This window comes from Puma concolor, chromosome A1, assembly GCF_028749965.1.
Source record: "Puma concolor isolate L17-30 chromosome A1, mPumCon1.1.hap2, whole genome shotgun sequence".
In the NCBI taxonomy this organism is placed as follows: domain Eukaryota; kingdom Metazoa; phylum Chordata; class Mammalia; order Carnivora; family Felidae; genus Puma; species Puma concolor.
The window spans coordinates 106854216-106871100 of NC_141667.1; the positions used below are offsets into that span (position 1 = coordinate 106854216).

A 16885-nucleotide genomic window follows, 5' to 3' on the forward strand; every position below is an offset into this window, starting at 1 on the left:
CAGAGTAGATTTTAAAAAAAAACAGCTATAGATAAGGCAATGACATATGTAAATGCATATACACAGGCACACACAAGAACTCATTTAAGGGCTGCATTTCAAGTTACTTTGATTGGTTAAAGGTGTCTAGGCTAGTGTGGCATTAGAGATGCAACGTTTCATTCATGAAATTTTAAATAATGGTGATAAGATTTATCTAGACATATAAGCAGAACCTAAATATAAACCACATGAATAAAGAATGTGCATGAATTTTGAATGCTTATTTTTTCAGAAGAAAACAAAGAACTGAACTGTGAGTTCTCCGAGTCTCTAAGTGTAATCTGTTTTTGCATTTCAATAGCTTGCAAGGTAAGCTCTCTGAAATTGGTCAAATGTATAGACTCTCATGTCTCCTCCAACCCCAATCAGTCAATTAGCTTCTAGAGAAAGTGGCACACAGATGTTAAAACCCAGCATCTCAAAATCTATTCCAGCTGATACACATCAAAGTAATTTCAAAGCAAGAACGTTGAGGACACAGGCTTTCTATGGAGCAAATTCTGGATAGAGAAGTATGCAGTACCAGGATCTCACAGCTGGTGTGGTCAGTGGACACACACACACAAAGGGAACAGACAAGACAGTACACAAAATTTGTACAAAAGGGAAGAACAGGCAAAAGTCTGTAGACTGAGAGCCAACACATCAAAACATTTTTCCATAGGCAAAAAGTAAACTTAGCTATTTTTGTCCATTTAAACCAAAGGCATTTTAGAAGTCATCTTGCCACACTGATTAATACAGATGAGCTACAAACACCAGCCCATTTTAGATGTGATCCTACCAGCCGTGAGATCATGACTTGAGCTGAAGTTGGACACTTAACTGACTGAGCCACCCAGGCATGCCCCCCCCAACACTGAAGGAGCTACTTTTTAACACTCATAGGAGCAAAGGTATAATACACACATATTAAATATTTGAATGATGTTACCAATATATCATGCCTTTCCAACTGCAGTACTTCTGTTCTTTCCTTCTCTATGCTCCACCCTTTTATCTTTCCTTTCTATAAAAACAGAGATTCTAGAAACCTAGAGGTAAGCCCAAAGTACAGAGTGTTATGCTTGGCTCGTAAGAGGCATTCAAGAACTAGGAATGGACACCTGAGTTTAAAGAAATGATGGGAATGTATGGATAGTAAACTTAATAGTAAAGCTACTTTTACTAAGTGCCCTCTCACTCAGCCACGGTGAGTGCTGTGGACTGAATGTTTGTGCCTGTGTCCTGCCCCCAGGCAAAGTCATATGGTGAAGCCCAAATATGATTGACTTGGAGGTCGGGAGATTACTAGGGGGAGACTATGTCATGAAGCGGGGGCCCTGATGATGGGGTTAATGCCCTTAAAAAAAAAAGGAAGAGAAATGAGATTTGTCTCCACTGTGTGAGGATAGAACCAGCAGGTAGCTATCTGTAAGCCAGGAAGATGGCTCTCACCAGATATGGAATCTGCAGCACCTTGACCTTGACATTCCCAGCCTCCAGAAGTGTGAGAAATACATGCTTGTTGTTTAAGACCTCTTGTCTGTTTTATTTTGTTATAGCAGCCTGAACTAAGACAATTAGATATTTACCTACCTTTGCAGTAGTCCACTAAGAATCCTGCTAGGTAAGTGTTAGTACTCTTACATTATAGGGAAACGCACACACACACACACACACACACACACACACACACACACACACACACCCCTAAGCCACAGGAAAGTTTTAACCTTCTCCAGAGTCACACAACTACGATGTGGCAAAGTAACACAGTACAAGGGAAGCAGAAGAGGGAGGCTCAGCTATGTAGAAATACAGTGAAAATGGCCATGATTACTTACTATGTTCTTCTTACTAGCTGCTTGACATTGCTCAAAGTAACTTTACATGCGTACATCTTATTTATTTTTATAGCAGTCCTGGGGCATAAGTAGTATTCCCATTTGACTGATGACAAACCTGAAGTTTAGATGACAGCAGTATGCCCAGGATAATCCAGGCAAAAGGCATTGGTTCAACATCCACACAGTAGTCTACTAGATTTCAGTGCCAGTGCTCTGACGGTCTTTGCCACAACATGAGCTTGTTCCCTGTATTGTCATCACTGCTACCATAAGGCTGGATAATAAACCCATACAAAACTAGTGGCTTACAACAGTAAACATTTATTCTCACAGTGGCATGTCTGCAGGTAGACTCTGAGTTTCCCAGGCTTGGCTCCTGGCTCCAGGTTACTGTAGGTCAGTTCGATGAGGGTTTGTTCTGGAACCCAATGGCTACTCAGTGCATGTTGTTCTTACAGTAAATCACCAAAGTGCAAGATGGCAGGACCAACAGCACAACCTTATTTCAAGCCTCTGTTTGTGACTCTGTTAACTGACAGGTCATGGGCCCCAGCAAGTCACATAGCTGAGCCCAAAGTCAACTGAGGGGAAGTACCTCTGCCTGAGATGAAGCCATGAGGCCTGGGCAGGGGAGTGAATGTAGACAGAGGACTGAACAATTAAGAGAATAATTGTATCCACCACACTATCCAAATTCGATCTGTATTTACCGTATCTTTTAGTTGGATTGCTCAATATTTAATGGGAAAAGAATCTGTGAGCTCAATAATTTATATTTAGAATAAAGTTTTAAGGGAAAAGTGTAAACAGTCAAATCAATGGTCTAATTCCACCTTCACTTTCAGAACAATGCTAAAATTGAAAGAAGAGGCAATTGGAAAATACAGAAGTACCACTATCTCATCAGGAAAAACATCATTATGATGAAAATCCTATAAAATGAATTTCTAGATGTAGCTGCTATCTAACTATGATCACTAAGCTAAAAGAATCCATTAAAAACTACTTCATGTTTTCTATAATCATTTCATGCTCATTGTAATGCATCCTACCTATAACTCCCAAAAGGGTTCATTTTTTTATCAATGTGATTTAATGTCTTTGTGTATACATACACAAATTGGCAACAGTGTGTCAGAAAACTGATAAGGTTGTACATATGCCATCTGTCTTTCTTGGCTGAACCCCCTATCTTCAATTACAGATATTCCATTGGAAAGGAAAAGTCTTTGTTGAATTTGATGTAATCTCACTCAGGTTTTAAATTCACTCACTGTTTCAAACAATATGGTACCAACCTCGTCATCTTCATTTAAGAATGGAGGTTCCTTGGGGCGCCTGGGTGGCTCAGTTGGTTAAGCGGCCGACTTCGGCTCAGGTCATGATCTCACGGTCCGTGAGTCTGAGCCCCGTGTCAGGCTCTGTGCTGACAGCTCAGAGCCTGGAGCCTGTTTCGGATTCTGTGTCTCCCTTTCTCTGACCCTCCCCCGTTCATGCTCTGTCTCTCTCTGTCTCAAAAATAAATAAATGTTAAAAAAAAAAATTAAAAAAAAAAAAGAATGGAGGTTCCTCAAAAAACTAAAAATACAACTACCCTACGACCCAGCAATTGCACTACTAGGCATTTATCCAAGGGATACAGGTATGCTGTTTCAAAGGGACACATGCGGGGTGCCTGGGTGGCTCAGTTGGCTAAGTGTCTGACTTCAGCTCAGGTCATGATCTTGCGGTTCGTGAGTTTGAGCCCCATATTGGGCTCTGTGACAACAGCTCGGAGCCTGGAGCTGCTTCAGATTCTCTCTCTCTCTCTGTCTCTCTCTCTCTCTTTCTCTTTCTCTCTCTCTCTCTCTGCTGCTCCCCCACTCTCTCTGTCTCTCTCTCAAAAATAAATAATAAACATTAAAAAAAAATTTTTTTAAAAACAAAGGGACACATGCACCCCCATGTTTATGGCAGCATCATCAACAATAGCCAAAGAATGGAAAGAGCCCAAATGTCCATCGATGGATGAATGGATAAAGAAGATGTGATATATATATACAATGGAGTATTACTCAGCAATCAAAAAGAATGAAATCTTGCCATTTGTAACTACGTGGATAGAGCTGGAGGGTATTATGCTAAGTGAAATTAGTCAGAGAAAGACAAAAATCATATGACTTCACTCACATGAGGACTTTAAGAGACAAAACAGATGAACATAAGGGAAGGGAAACAAAAACAATATAAAAACAAGGAAGGGGACACAACAGAAGAGACTCTTAAATATGAAGAACTGAGGGTTACTGGAGGGGTTGTGGGAGGGGGGACGGGCTAAATGGGTAAGGGGCACTAAGGAATCTACTCCTGAAATCACTGTTTCACTATATGCTAACTAATTTGGATGTAAATTTTAAAAAATAAAAAATAAAATTAAAAAAAAAGAATGAATTGCTTTTTCCATTACAGCCTCTAGTTTAGGATGTCTCATTTTGCCTTTTCAAAACTGTATTGAAATGAGACCCATAGGCAAGTTGTCAAAGTTGGAAGCAATCTGCAAAAACACATGCACACACACACACAAAACCCCACATCTTCAAAACCGGATATATCTTCAAGACCTGACACTAAAGCATAAAACTGCTTTGCTGTTTTTATCATTGTAACCAGCCCTGCAAAATAAGTGTTAAAATACATGTTATAGTAATGTTTGAAAGTTATTCTAACAAATCTATTAGGCTGTGAGAAATTGTACTTTCTCATTATTCATCCTGTACTTTGATTAATTATTTAACGCAGATGACTTCAGAATCTATATCCAGCCTTGATCTCTGTGTGGAAGGAAGTCTAAGGCCCTATGTCCAAGCTGCTTATTGAATACCTCTACCTACAAGGTGCTTCTAGGGCTTCCACAGCTGCTTTAAACTCCAGATGCTCGGAGCTAATCATCTTCTTACCATCCAGATCACTTTTATTTCTGGTCTTCATCTGACTTGGCCATCATCCCTGGATCCTCCCAGCTCTTTCCCCATCCATCCCAAGAGGTCACCATGCATTAATTCTACTGAAGCGCCTTTTCTCTACTTTCAGAGACACAGTGTCCACACAGTGGCAACACCCCTCACCCCCTTGCTCCTAACCTAGCTGTTCCTGGCCTCTTCCCAGGCATTCTTCATGCACAGGTGAGACCACAGCTGACAGCTGGCAAAAGATTTCTGCCCCCTGCTTACAATATTTCAATGGCTTCTTATTGTTTGACAGTAACCTCTAGATGCCTCAACATGGCATCACTCTTGGGCCTCTGGCTTGCCACCACCTGTCTCTCCCACGCACTACCTTGCAGCTCTTTCCAAAGGGTAGACCCGGCCCAATTTTTGCAGGCCTGGTTGTTTCCCCAGCCTGGACCACCCTTCCTAACTCATCACCGCCAGGCAGCAACATCCTCACCTGCACAAAGCCTTGTGCCTCCCACGGCAGAGCCAGCCCCATAGTGTATGCCTCTGCCCTGTGACAGACGCAGGACCCAGCCCTGGCTGCTACCTCAACAGCCGTGCATCTCTCCCATGATAAGCCCCTCGTGGTTCAGTACCATATTCCACTCATTCTGTAACACTGGAGCCTGGGATGGGAAGTCCAATAGTGTCAAGACCCAATATTCAGTGATCTGACACCAACCTGGTCAAAATACACTGCTGCTGCTATCATTATTATTATGATACATTTATTGAAAGAAAGGCAAAGAATGGACTTCCGTGCTTGACTGCCAGAATCAAAAGCATCTGCATTCACAATCTAAATAGAATAACAAACATGCGCAGAACTCAACAAGAATACTACTGAAGAATATCTAGATTAAGAGTTCCAAACCACAGGTGTGTAATATCTAAGCATTATGACAATGCTTCGAAGGACAAAGCAACGGTCTTACCAGGCCCTTGAGGTGGTCTCTAGATGCAAATGATGGGGCATATCCCAGCAATTTAAAAAAATGGAAAAGTGGGCCTGGACACCACCAGTGCCCTGGGTCTTTTCAGGGTAATGGTCTAAGGCTGCCTCCAGCTGCACCACTCTAATAAATCCCCCCTGGAGCTGAGTTTGTTACTGGTTTGAGCTCGCACATGACAATCTTTGCTATTGCTTGGGAAGTCAAAAAAACAAATACACGGAGTGCATCTTCCTCCTTCTCCGTAAAAACAAACCAACGTCTCAGTGGAAAAAAGGAGGCCAAACCTCCGTCACACCTTTTGAAGTCTGTCAAACCTTGCACTGGAGATACAGAAGTAGAGGTTCCATGATTTAGGGTTCCTTGGACACGTAATCCCCTCGGGGAAGAGAGGCTCAATCCTGGCTGCACACAGCTGAAAGGTGCTAATTTAATTCACGCAGGTTGCACCTAGGCCTCAGGCTTTGGAAGCTCTCCGGGTAGTTCAAAAGGGCAGATTCAGTTGAACCACCGTCCTAAGGTCTGGAACTAGGTATCACATTAGAATTGATTTACCTTTCTCAATTCCATAAAGATGCACAAAATAAAATAAAAAATAAAAAAAGCGCCTTGAAGAGCTTCTCATTGATGTTGTTGAGTAGTATAAAACTTCTTCTTAGACAACAATGCCAAAGAATTTAAAACTAGGCCCCCAATTCCCACAGTTTTGAAAGATGACAAAGTAATAGATGCTTACTATAGACCAGTTCAAAGAAAAAATGTTTAGATCCCACCATCAAGATACAATTAACCTTTCAGTGCCTTTTCTTCCTGTTGTTTTACATGAAGAACAAAATGCATTCTTAACCTGTGTTAGGTATATTTATATATGTTAGATCAGTTATTTTTTTCTCTTCCCCCCCCTTCCAGCTTCTCATCCCTGCCTCACAGACTAATGTCTGTGGGATTAAATGTGCATTATGTACACGGTTTAGTTACCTTTCTTCACTTCAAATTATTAGTGCCAGCGTTTTCCCACATCATGAAATAATTGTCAAAACCATGATTTTAACGGCAATATTGTCTTCTAACATGCATGTCTCAAAAGTCATTTGCCAACCTCCATGCCTTTGCTTCCAAGACAAATACATGCTAAGACACTTGAAAAAGCTCTCCCGTAACTCATAATTTATTTGCAACTTAAGTTTCAAGAAAAATCAAACACTTTAATTTCGTTAGGCTCTGGTGTCAGCGATAAAATGATTGGTGGCTGCATGCATATTGATCTCTGGAAGTTCACGTAATTCACAATTTTTATAGTTTACCTAGTTTATTGATTAGCTGGTCTTTCCATCTCCTTTTGTCTTCTTCTAAAATCATTCCTGAAATGATTTCACTGTTTTAAGTGCAATAGTACTAAACTTTCAGTTCTTACAGAAAAACCTTTTCAGGCAACTTGGGATTTTTAAAAGACATAATACATAAGGTCACGTAACTCCTAAAAGAGGGAACTAGGCGGAGAAATGGTGGCTATGTTTATGCAGAGAGCCACTGTAACCGAGTATGAAACTGCTCTCATCACTGGGAGGAAAGAGGCAAGACAGAGCCAGTTCTCATTATCTGATTCAAAGAGGCAAACCGGTTCACCTGGAGAGGAAGGCCCTTTGTGAGTTGTGAACGCTAAGCTGATTTATCATGTGGGCCTAATGTAAGAGACAATGCGCATCATAACAGTTAGGACTTCAAGGGGAGTTTTACACAAAGCACAGAGACCAGCTCTCAAAGCTGTTTCTTCTAGCAACTCTCACTAAGAGCCAAGGACATGATGTGAAGTCGTAACTCTGTAAAAGGATTTTGGGGAGAGCAGAGATGGACAGTCAGAGTGTGACAGGGTAGACCTCCAGGGAAGCTGGGGGATGAATGGGAAGAGATCTCTTGGCATATGTCTCTCACACCTCGCTTCTCTGTGCCACCATCTGAAGAGCTGAGCAACTCAAAATTGAGATTGCTTGCAGGACCTCAAGAGCAGATGTCCTGCATTATTGATTCAAAGGAGACCCATGTGCTTCAGATCCTCAAGCAGAAGGGGATGAACATTTTCCCAAGAGGATCCAGAGCTGACTAGAAAGACATCATTACATGTAAGTGGGAAATGGTTGAGGGCTTTGCACAAAAAAGCAGCTTTGAATCTGTTCAAATGCTTAAACTCAGTTCAGCCTCCAGAGATCTGCACTATAATATGTCAACATTGACTGTGGCTAGCAAAATGCTGCCAGTAAGAGCAGGGAGCAGTTCAACACATGCTAAATACACGCCATGCTGCGTGGACTCCCATCGCCCATCCAGACCCAGTCCCCACTCTGTACTGGGCCTCACAGTCTGCTTGCATGAATTACATCCACGGGCTCACTTGCCCATCTGGCTTCTGACTGGGTTTTGCCAATGAGGAGCAGAAGAGTTCAGAAGGAAGGGGGAAATTAAGGTTGCAATGTTCCTTTGGCACCTCCCTGCAGAATCACCATGGGCTGGCTATGTAGCTTCACCTAAGGCACCTGTCACCAGCCTTCTCTGTCTTGAGGTTCTACAACTGCTCCCCACCTCCCTCCTTCAGGCCTAGTGAAGGTGATGGCTCCCTGTTGCTTCTAGCCTCTAGTACTCCATCATCCCTTAAACTTTGCCTGTACCCTGCCTACACCTTCCTTTTCATTAAACTCACCACAAATTATCCAGTTCATGAACACCATCTTTTATTGCCTGGATCCTGCCTGATACCCACATTTAATTATTTAAAATCACACTATGCAAGGCTCTGTGGCAATACAGAGGAAGTGTACTAAGGTTAACTTAATAAGTACTGTGTGCCAGGGGTACCTGGTTGGTTCAGTCAGTTAAGTGTCTGACTTCCGCTCAGGTCATGATCTCCAGGTCTGTGAGTTCGAGCCCCACATCGGGCTCTGTGCTGACAGCTCAGAGCCTGGAGCACGCTTCCGATTCTGTCTCCCTCTCTCTCTGCCCCTCCCCTGCTCACGCTCTGTCTCTGTCTCTCAAAAATAGATAAATGTTAAAAAAAATTAAAAAATAAGTACCCTGTGCCAGATACTGCACTTACAGGATTTATAACCTCCTCCAACCTTCAAATACCTTATTTATTATTGCCATTTTACAGAGGTAGTTAGCAATTTGTCTGAAGTTACAGAGCTATTCATTGTCACTGAACACATAATCTACTCTAAAATCATGAATTTTCTTTTTTCTTCAATGGATTTATAATTTCAGTGTAGGACACTCAAATAATTTTAAAACAATGCATCATGCAACAGGACTAAGTGTGCAAATAAAATAGATGATGACTCTTATCAAGTCCAGAGTGGAATGCAGTAATTATGGAAAATTTCATTAAAGAGTGAGAATTTGCTGTAGTTCTTAATGAGCAGCAGGAAGTTGGGCAAAATAAGGAAAGAACATTTTAGGGGAAGGTGACCTATGGCATCTGGAGAGAGAGGGTGATGGGAAAGGGTTCTCCAAGGCAAAAAGCTGGCAATGAAACCAAAAAAGGAGACTGAGGCTACATTAAAAAGAGATATGTTTTTACTCTATCCAGAGGTCGATAATAAATCACATGGGAAATTTAAACCATGTGGTTGGTGTGGGCATCCAAGCTGACAACCAGCATGGATTGGAGAAGGGCCTGAACACAAAGGGATACCAGATACCTCAGAATTTCGAAGGCAAAAGACGGTAGCCTTCCACTCTGGACTTATTTTTATAGAATTATTAGGGCTTGGGGACAGCAGGCCACAGACGCAGAAATCAAGGGTGGGAACATGATGACTTGAAAAATTAGTATTTCACTGACAAAAATCCTGAGATGACAGTTTTCTGGTTTGTCAAGCTGCATCAGAGAATAAGGAGGGGCAAAAGAGGAACTACTATTCAAATCTGTTTATTTTACACGGTTACAAAAAGGCGTTAAGGAAAACAACTGAGGGGGCCCCTGGGTGGCTCAGTCCGTTAAGAGTCTGGTTTCAGCTCAGGTCATGATCTCACAGCTCCTGAGTTCGAGCCCTGTGTCGGACTCTGTGCTGACAGCTCAGAGCCTGGAGCCTGCTTCTGATTCCGTCTCCCTCTCTCTCTGCCCCTCCCTCACTCATGCTCTGTGTCTGTGTCTCTCTTTCTCTCTCAAAAATAAATAAATATTTTAAAATTTTTTCTTAAAAAAAGAAAAATTGAGGATAAAATAGAAATCTGAGTGAACATGAGGTCTGGAGGACATTCTATCCTTATCCTCTGTGAATCAGGAAACTACAACTTTTTATCTCCATCTCAGAGACAGAAATTGAACTTCTTCAATGGATAAGAAACACCCCTTCAGATACAGCCACAGCTGGTCTAATCAAGCAGTACTCGTCACTATCAAAAGTTCATTTGCCATCCTGATTCTTCCTGTCCCAAAGAAGCCTCTTTGCCTTTCTGGAACCTCTGAAGAACAAAAGTATTTGATCCCCAAGTATTACTATCATAAGTTTTTATTATTAATCCTCTAACTCAACTTCCTCCCTCTAACTATACAGAGTCTTCAAATGAATGAGGACAGAGTAATAGTCCCACACAATGATACTGCCGTGGAACTTTAGGTCAAGTGTAAACACATCCAGAATCACATTAAAGTTGACAGAGAAGACGCACTCAGACATCAGGACTTGAATGACCTACATTCAAGGACTGAGAAACAGAGGAAGCTGGGCACCCAGTCAGAACACAAGAATCCACCTGCTTCTTTGCTTACTAAAATTGAACTGGAGATGAAGGTTGGTGGGAAATCAGAGCCTAGGGCAAAGTAATAATGTTAGGTTTTTGTTATTGTTTCAGTTAAGGTTGGGAGATGAGGCCAGGTGTAGGGGGAGACAAACAAAACAAAAAACCTAACAAAATCTACAAGTCTGAATTCAAAAGGTTTTGTTGTTAACTGCACCACACAGGAAAAACAACTTAACATTCTAGCTGCACATGAGAGCCTGGAAGTGGATTGAAACAGTCATGTGTAATTGGGGAGGAGGGAAATCAACAGATGATACCAGGCAAAGCAAAACACAAGTGGATGACAGGAGAGGAACCCTAGGATGTCTCCCTGGGAGACCCCTCCCTCTTTTAGTGATTCCTTGCTGCTTTAACGATGCCTATTCATTTTTCTCCAGGCTTGGGAGCTATCACATTAGGGATAAGGGACATTTTCATTAAAACAAATACAACGGAAACATATAACAAAATTCACCGAAACAATTAATTTCCCTGACAGCCAAAAAATATGATCCGTGTATGAGGAATATTAGCACTGAAAGGAGCCAGTTATCCTTTGATGCATTAGACCTGTCTAGAAATTCAAATTGCCCCAAGTCCAAGGTCTGCCCAAGCCCATCCATCCGTCAGAATTTCCCATGTTTTGAGATGCAATCTGAAAAGTTTCCCAGATTCCAACAGTGGAAGCCATTGGGGCCTCTTTCTCCCATTCTCATTTCCAAGGCCGTGATTGAAGGGCTATCAGTAGTACTGGAAATATTAACACAGTCCACAGAAAAGATGGAAAAGTGCAGTCACTTCAGATGAACAACTCAGTTGTGCTGCCCTTTTATGAGGTAGTCGTGCCTTGAGAAATTACATGTTCTGACCAAAAATAATTTCCCAAAGACCAAACATTAAAAATACCACTAGTATTCCTGTGTTTTAAGAGCCAGAGGTACTGAAATTGGAAAAATACGTTCTTAACACGTACCGCATTATTTTACTCCAAACACATGCTACATTATTATAAAATTCAATCGTATGGAATTGCAGTATTTGTGTGCTCCAGATTTTTGACTAGGCTTTATGTTATTTAAAAAACTGGTCTGTTCCACATGCTATGCATTTATTCAGTGCAGCACACCAACAGACTCTTATTATTGTACAAAATCCTATAGTCCTGTCAAAATGATCCCTGTAAATAAAAAGTGTTTACTGTCCTTACTGCTGATTCTTCTCACTTAAAAAAAAAACAAATTCAAATAGTATGCATGGAGTAAAGATCTAATTATTTCATCTTGCTCGTTATGATATATGTTAAAAAAAGAAATATTAGCCCTTGCTTTTCAACAACGTATTTATTGAGTGCCTACCATAGGCTAGTGTACTTATTATATAGCCATTAACTTTTAAAAACCTCATTTATATTTCTGTCCTACTTACTACACTCAAAGGTCTTATGCTACAATGTGCATTTGATGGAAAAATAATCATATGCTGAGGGTACAGGACTTGCTCAAAATTACCTCGCAAAACATAGCGTCTGTATCAGGACTACAAAATGTGTAGGTTTCAGCCTAGCGTCACCACTACAGATGTATCTCATTTGCATGTTGAAATGTTTCAAATAGTGTGTATTTGTAAATTAACTTAATTCTTAAATTCACTAGGTGGCGTTATTCTCACGAACTCCACAGTGACATCTTTCCTAATACAAACACATGCTTAAATTTTGTATTTTGTAAATAGATTCCTTATACAGCAATTTCTTAAAATAGCTACTCTGTATAAGAGATGTCTTTTAAAAAATATTAGATACAATGGGAGTAAAAGAAAAATAGGTTTTAGTCAAAGTTAAGTTGTAACTATGAGGTGGCAGAACTTTTAGACACTTTTATATTGTTATTCCTCACAGCATGAAGAGTTTTCTCATTCATAAAAGAAATCAGACATTCTATCCATTCTGTCATAGATTATGGCAGATATAGTAAAAGTATGTTAAGTACAATGACCAGCCAGCACTCTAAGTACTCTATTAATGAGCTATGTTTCCTTTGTTTTGTAACAAATCTTTTAGATAAAAGGTAACTCTAGTATTTTAAATAACCACAATAATGATTTATTTCTAAAATTAAAAGTTCTGTGAGATCTAGACTCCTCAAAAGCACCATATTTCAATCATGCTCTCCGAAGTGATGAGAATGTATACTAGAGAAATGAAGCACGAAAAGGAGTTTCTTATCAAATATACATTAAACAATCATCTAAAATGCATTAAAGGAAAGAGAAAACTTAGCAGAATTGCCATTGATGAATAAGCAGAACCCCTAGGAGCTTAATAGCTTATCATCTTTTTGACAAAGAGACTTTCCATATTTAACCAATGACCCCAAAGAGGACACGGAGCCACACAAACAGCTGTGCATTACCAGAACTTTATAGATGGGATGAAAACAAAGAAAAGGAAATCCACAGCAGTGACTAACAGCACTGTACATTCAAAACAATGACCACAGTGAAAATCATTAAAGAGGCAGTCTGTTTACTTAGGTTGGGAACAATAGATGACATTTAACCCCAATTTCTTTAATCCCTCTTTTGTTTACCTGCAGATAATCCTTTAATTTGCCCACAATATTATAATATGAATTATAGTTGAATTAGTAATTGACACTGAGAACAAAAAGCAGACAACTCGACCAGCTGTGAGTCAAAGACTATTAAGGACTATCTGGAAGCATTTCTAGATATGCCCTGTCTGTATATTCTGTACGATCAAGCATGTGTTTGATTTTTTTTTTTTTCAAAAATAATGAATGAGAGTTTAACAATGGCTAGTCACTAGATTCTTTCAGAAAAAAAATAAAAACACCACCTAAATACAGGAAAAAGTTATCAAGGAGTTAAACATACTAATTTTGAACATACTTACGTTTTGGCTTCCTGAAACTTACAAACAACTAAGCAGATGTTTTCTTTTGTTTTTTCAAGTTGTCTGATTTGCCAAGTTTTAACTTGGAATACATTTCTACACTCAAGCCGGAGTAATTTAATTAGAGAAACTCGGGCACAATCATCAAGGCAGTAAGATAACGTATCTTTTCCTCATCTCAACATAAACAAATTATAGACAACTCTGATTGAACTACCAGCAGAAACTTTCATCTCACTGGCAGAAGAAAACTCCCAGCAGCTGCACACATCTGCAAGGCCATCAGACAGATGCCGCTGCAGCTCGGAGGTTCATCCTGACACAAAAGTGAGTCCTGTGTTCCCAGAACTGAATGGAGTTGCCACCCTCCACAGACTTCCCAGACACTTGACAGAATGCCAAATCGGCTCATCAGCTGTCACCGCCAGCCACAATTCAACTATTCTTGAACACCCAGCAGGAAAACAACCCACAAAGTACCAAACTCCGAGTCCTATCTATTGTCTCTGACAAAACAGCCTTTCTCATTGAACCCTGTGATATGTCACCGAACCCCGTAACTAGAGACTTAGCACATCACATCGCCAAGTGGATACGAAGAACCGTGCACGTATTTGTGCCCAGTCCAGGAATGAAAAGGGAACTTTGAAACCCACAATGGCAGACCACTCATGATGCTACATTTCAAGAATGGAAGCATCTCCTACCTGGAGCCCTCTTCGTCTTAGAATGCTGGACTCATCCATCTCCCCCTCCGCTTTCTCTGAGCCTCACAACAGTCTAGCCATGCTGTACTACCTCTACTTCGGCACGCTAATTCAGAGCCCGGCAGCTGCTGAACACTTACATCACGCTCTAGCTGATTGGAGCCCAGAGTCAGCTGGTCCCACTTAGTTATGCACTCCAGCAACTTCGGAGATCACGGAGGCTTGCAGTTCGCTGGGAGAGCGCAGCAAGTGGGCTCAGGTACCTAATGCGTTTAGCCAGGCGGAGTCGGCTCCTGCTATCAGAGGGGAAATCGTGGGATCCCTGTTTCGCCTTCTCCTTCAAAATGCTGGCTCTGGCATTCCGGGCGACCCGTAAATGGCTTTCGGCAGCGGCTGTGGGTCAAGCCCCTTCTGAAGCAACGATAAGGTCAAAGTGGCTAAGTAAATCAGGGGTGACAGACACCTCCGTAAAAGGCAGCCACTGACTGGGACGGTGAAAAACCAGGGCACAGCTGGTCAGCCAAGCAGCACCACTGTGCCTGCCGCTCATCCTTTCTGATGGCATCAAAGAAAAAACGGAGCAGAACACGCTGCCTGAAACCCTGAAAACAGAGGGCTCTAGGCGGCTGCTCTTCCTGCCTTGGCAAAACACTTCACACTTCCCAGGGTGAAAGCCCATTCATTTACATAAATACCTTGCCAGTGGATTCCTGGCCCAAAGACAGAAACATTTTCGGTAACAATTTCCCTCCTGATAGTAACTTAAGTTTTGTTGATACCTGACCAAAATGTAAAAAGGCAGAAGAAATTCTAAGAGCCATCATTAGTTGGAATATTAACCTATTTACAGTCTATAAGCAGCAAAAAAAAAAAAAAAAAGATTCCCATCATGTGCAATTTCACAGTCTGTTTCATCTTGTTTACTCCGCTCCTCCTCATCTGATTTCAATTCAAAGCAACCAAGAGATGAATATTAAGTTTTCATTACTGGCCTGGCCCAGGAGTAACGATATACGATACTACCAATTTATAATAAATTATTCTCCCTTGATTTCTATTCTCAAGATATTGAAATTGAGATTATAGTTGGGTTCTGAGGAGGCAGATTCTAGGACCCTCTGCAATTCATCTGAAAACCACATTCGCCTTCACTCTCTCCATTAGACAGACTTTCTCTTGAATGAAAGGGAGTAAGACGAGCTTTTTTTTTTTAAGTCCACATTTCCTGGGTTTTACCTTAGCCCAGATATCTGACGTGTAAGTGTGGGGGGCAGGGAAGGAAGTATTAGAGGTTCCTTACCCACCCATCTGCTATTACACGAGCTTCCTGTCTCTTTCTGGCTGTCAACACACTATTAGGCGTGCTATCAATTGATTAGATTATGTCATTAAAAATAGCTTGGGGATTTATGAATCTAACCACTGAGGAAAAGTGATTGCATTTTATGTTCCCAAACAGTCTTTGCATATATCTTCAGACAAAGAGAAACCCTGTCAAAAAATGCCACCACTAGCAGAGGCATCAGCAGAGAAGGGTGTCAGTGTGCTCTTCCACTTACGTGTGCACATTTGACACCACTTAAGGAACAAAACCCCAGGGAGTTTTTAGTTCTCTTTCCCATGTGCAGAAGTAGTGCAATCTCTAAAAGCAAAGAGCGAGCACCAAACTGATCCGTGGGCAAGCCAAAAGGCACCAAAAAATTCTATTGCAAACAATGGTTTGAAAACGATTTCAAAAAACCGTATGTTTATTTACATGGAAGGACAAAACAAAAAGGAAAACAAACAAACAAAAAGGAAGGAAACAACCCAAAGAAAAAGCCTGAAAGCCTGGAGGGTAAGGTCTGCTTCCTACCTGTGAGAGATCTGCCAAGCTGGTGCAAATAGGTCCCCATTCTTGACAGGCCCACCTGTACTTGAATCTTTTCCTGCAAAAGGGAGACCTTTTCCTTCAATGAAAGCAAAAGGTATGACAGTTGTTGACCTTTCTCCCTCAAGTCACCCTCCTGAGAGAGGAGCACGAACAGTTGCCTGAAATTTGAAGTGGCATCTTAGACAAAGTGCCTTGGCAGCAGGTAAGAATATATTTACCAACTTAGACTGTCACTGTCATCTGCGCACAGAGGCATAAGGAACGCCTAGCTGGTTTCAGGAAGAGGAAAAAAAAAAAAAATCATGACCTAAGAACCTGAACTTTCAAGAGCAAAAGCCAAGCCGGGGTCCTTACACATGCCTGTGCTCCGAATACTGCCATCTTCATTGTGCTGATCAGTCTAGCGAAAACACGGTCTAGGGGAGGGTACAGCAAGTTTTCCCTACAGAGAAGGAAGACAAGAGATTTTTTTCCCCTTGAAATAAAGCTCATATAGGTTGCCAGGAAGGAGAGAGAGAAAAAAAAAAAAAACCAGCAGAGGCCAGAAGTATCTTTTCTGTGACCAATTGGGTAAGCTAGCTGCAAATGCTATCTCAAGACATTTCGAGGACACCCTGTCAAAGAGTCAAGTGATGTGTATCCCAGATAAGTTGACTCTGTGTATCCCAGGCACGAGGCAGCTACAGATGTTTGGTGGGTGGGAGTGATAAAAAGGAATTTGGTTAAGGGAGGAAAGTATGTTTCTTAACAAAAGAATATTTTGAGATAAAAATCTAGTTTAGTATTCAACCATTAACTAAGTCTAAGATGAAGATTAGAACC

The 16885-nt window shown here is 41.2% G+C and overlaps 1 protein-coding gene across 9 annotated transcripts in view; it reads right to left on the reverse strand.

The window, feature by feature from the left end:
* The window catches only part of MAST4 (microtubule associated serine/threonine kinase family member 4), a 567430-nt gene that overhangs the window by 335901 nt on the left and 214644 nt on the right, over positions 1-16885 (reverse strand). For 2 of the 9 annotated variants that reach the window (XM_086699819.1, XM_086699821.1), the window contains exon 1: positions 14191-16535. The exons of 6 other annotated variants lie outside the window; for them this stretch is intronic. In XM_086699819.1, coding sequence (XP_086555945.1) covers positions 14191-14229 — 39 coding nt within the window. In that variant the 5' untranslated portion in view covers positions 14230-16535. Of the gene's footprint in view, positions 1-14190; positions 16536-16885 lie in introns of those variants that run through there. One more of the 9 variants, XM_086699824.1, reaches the window with a different exon arrangement.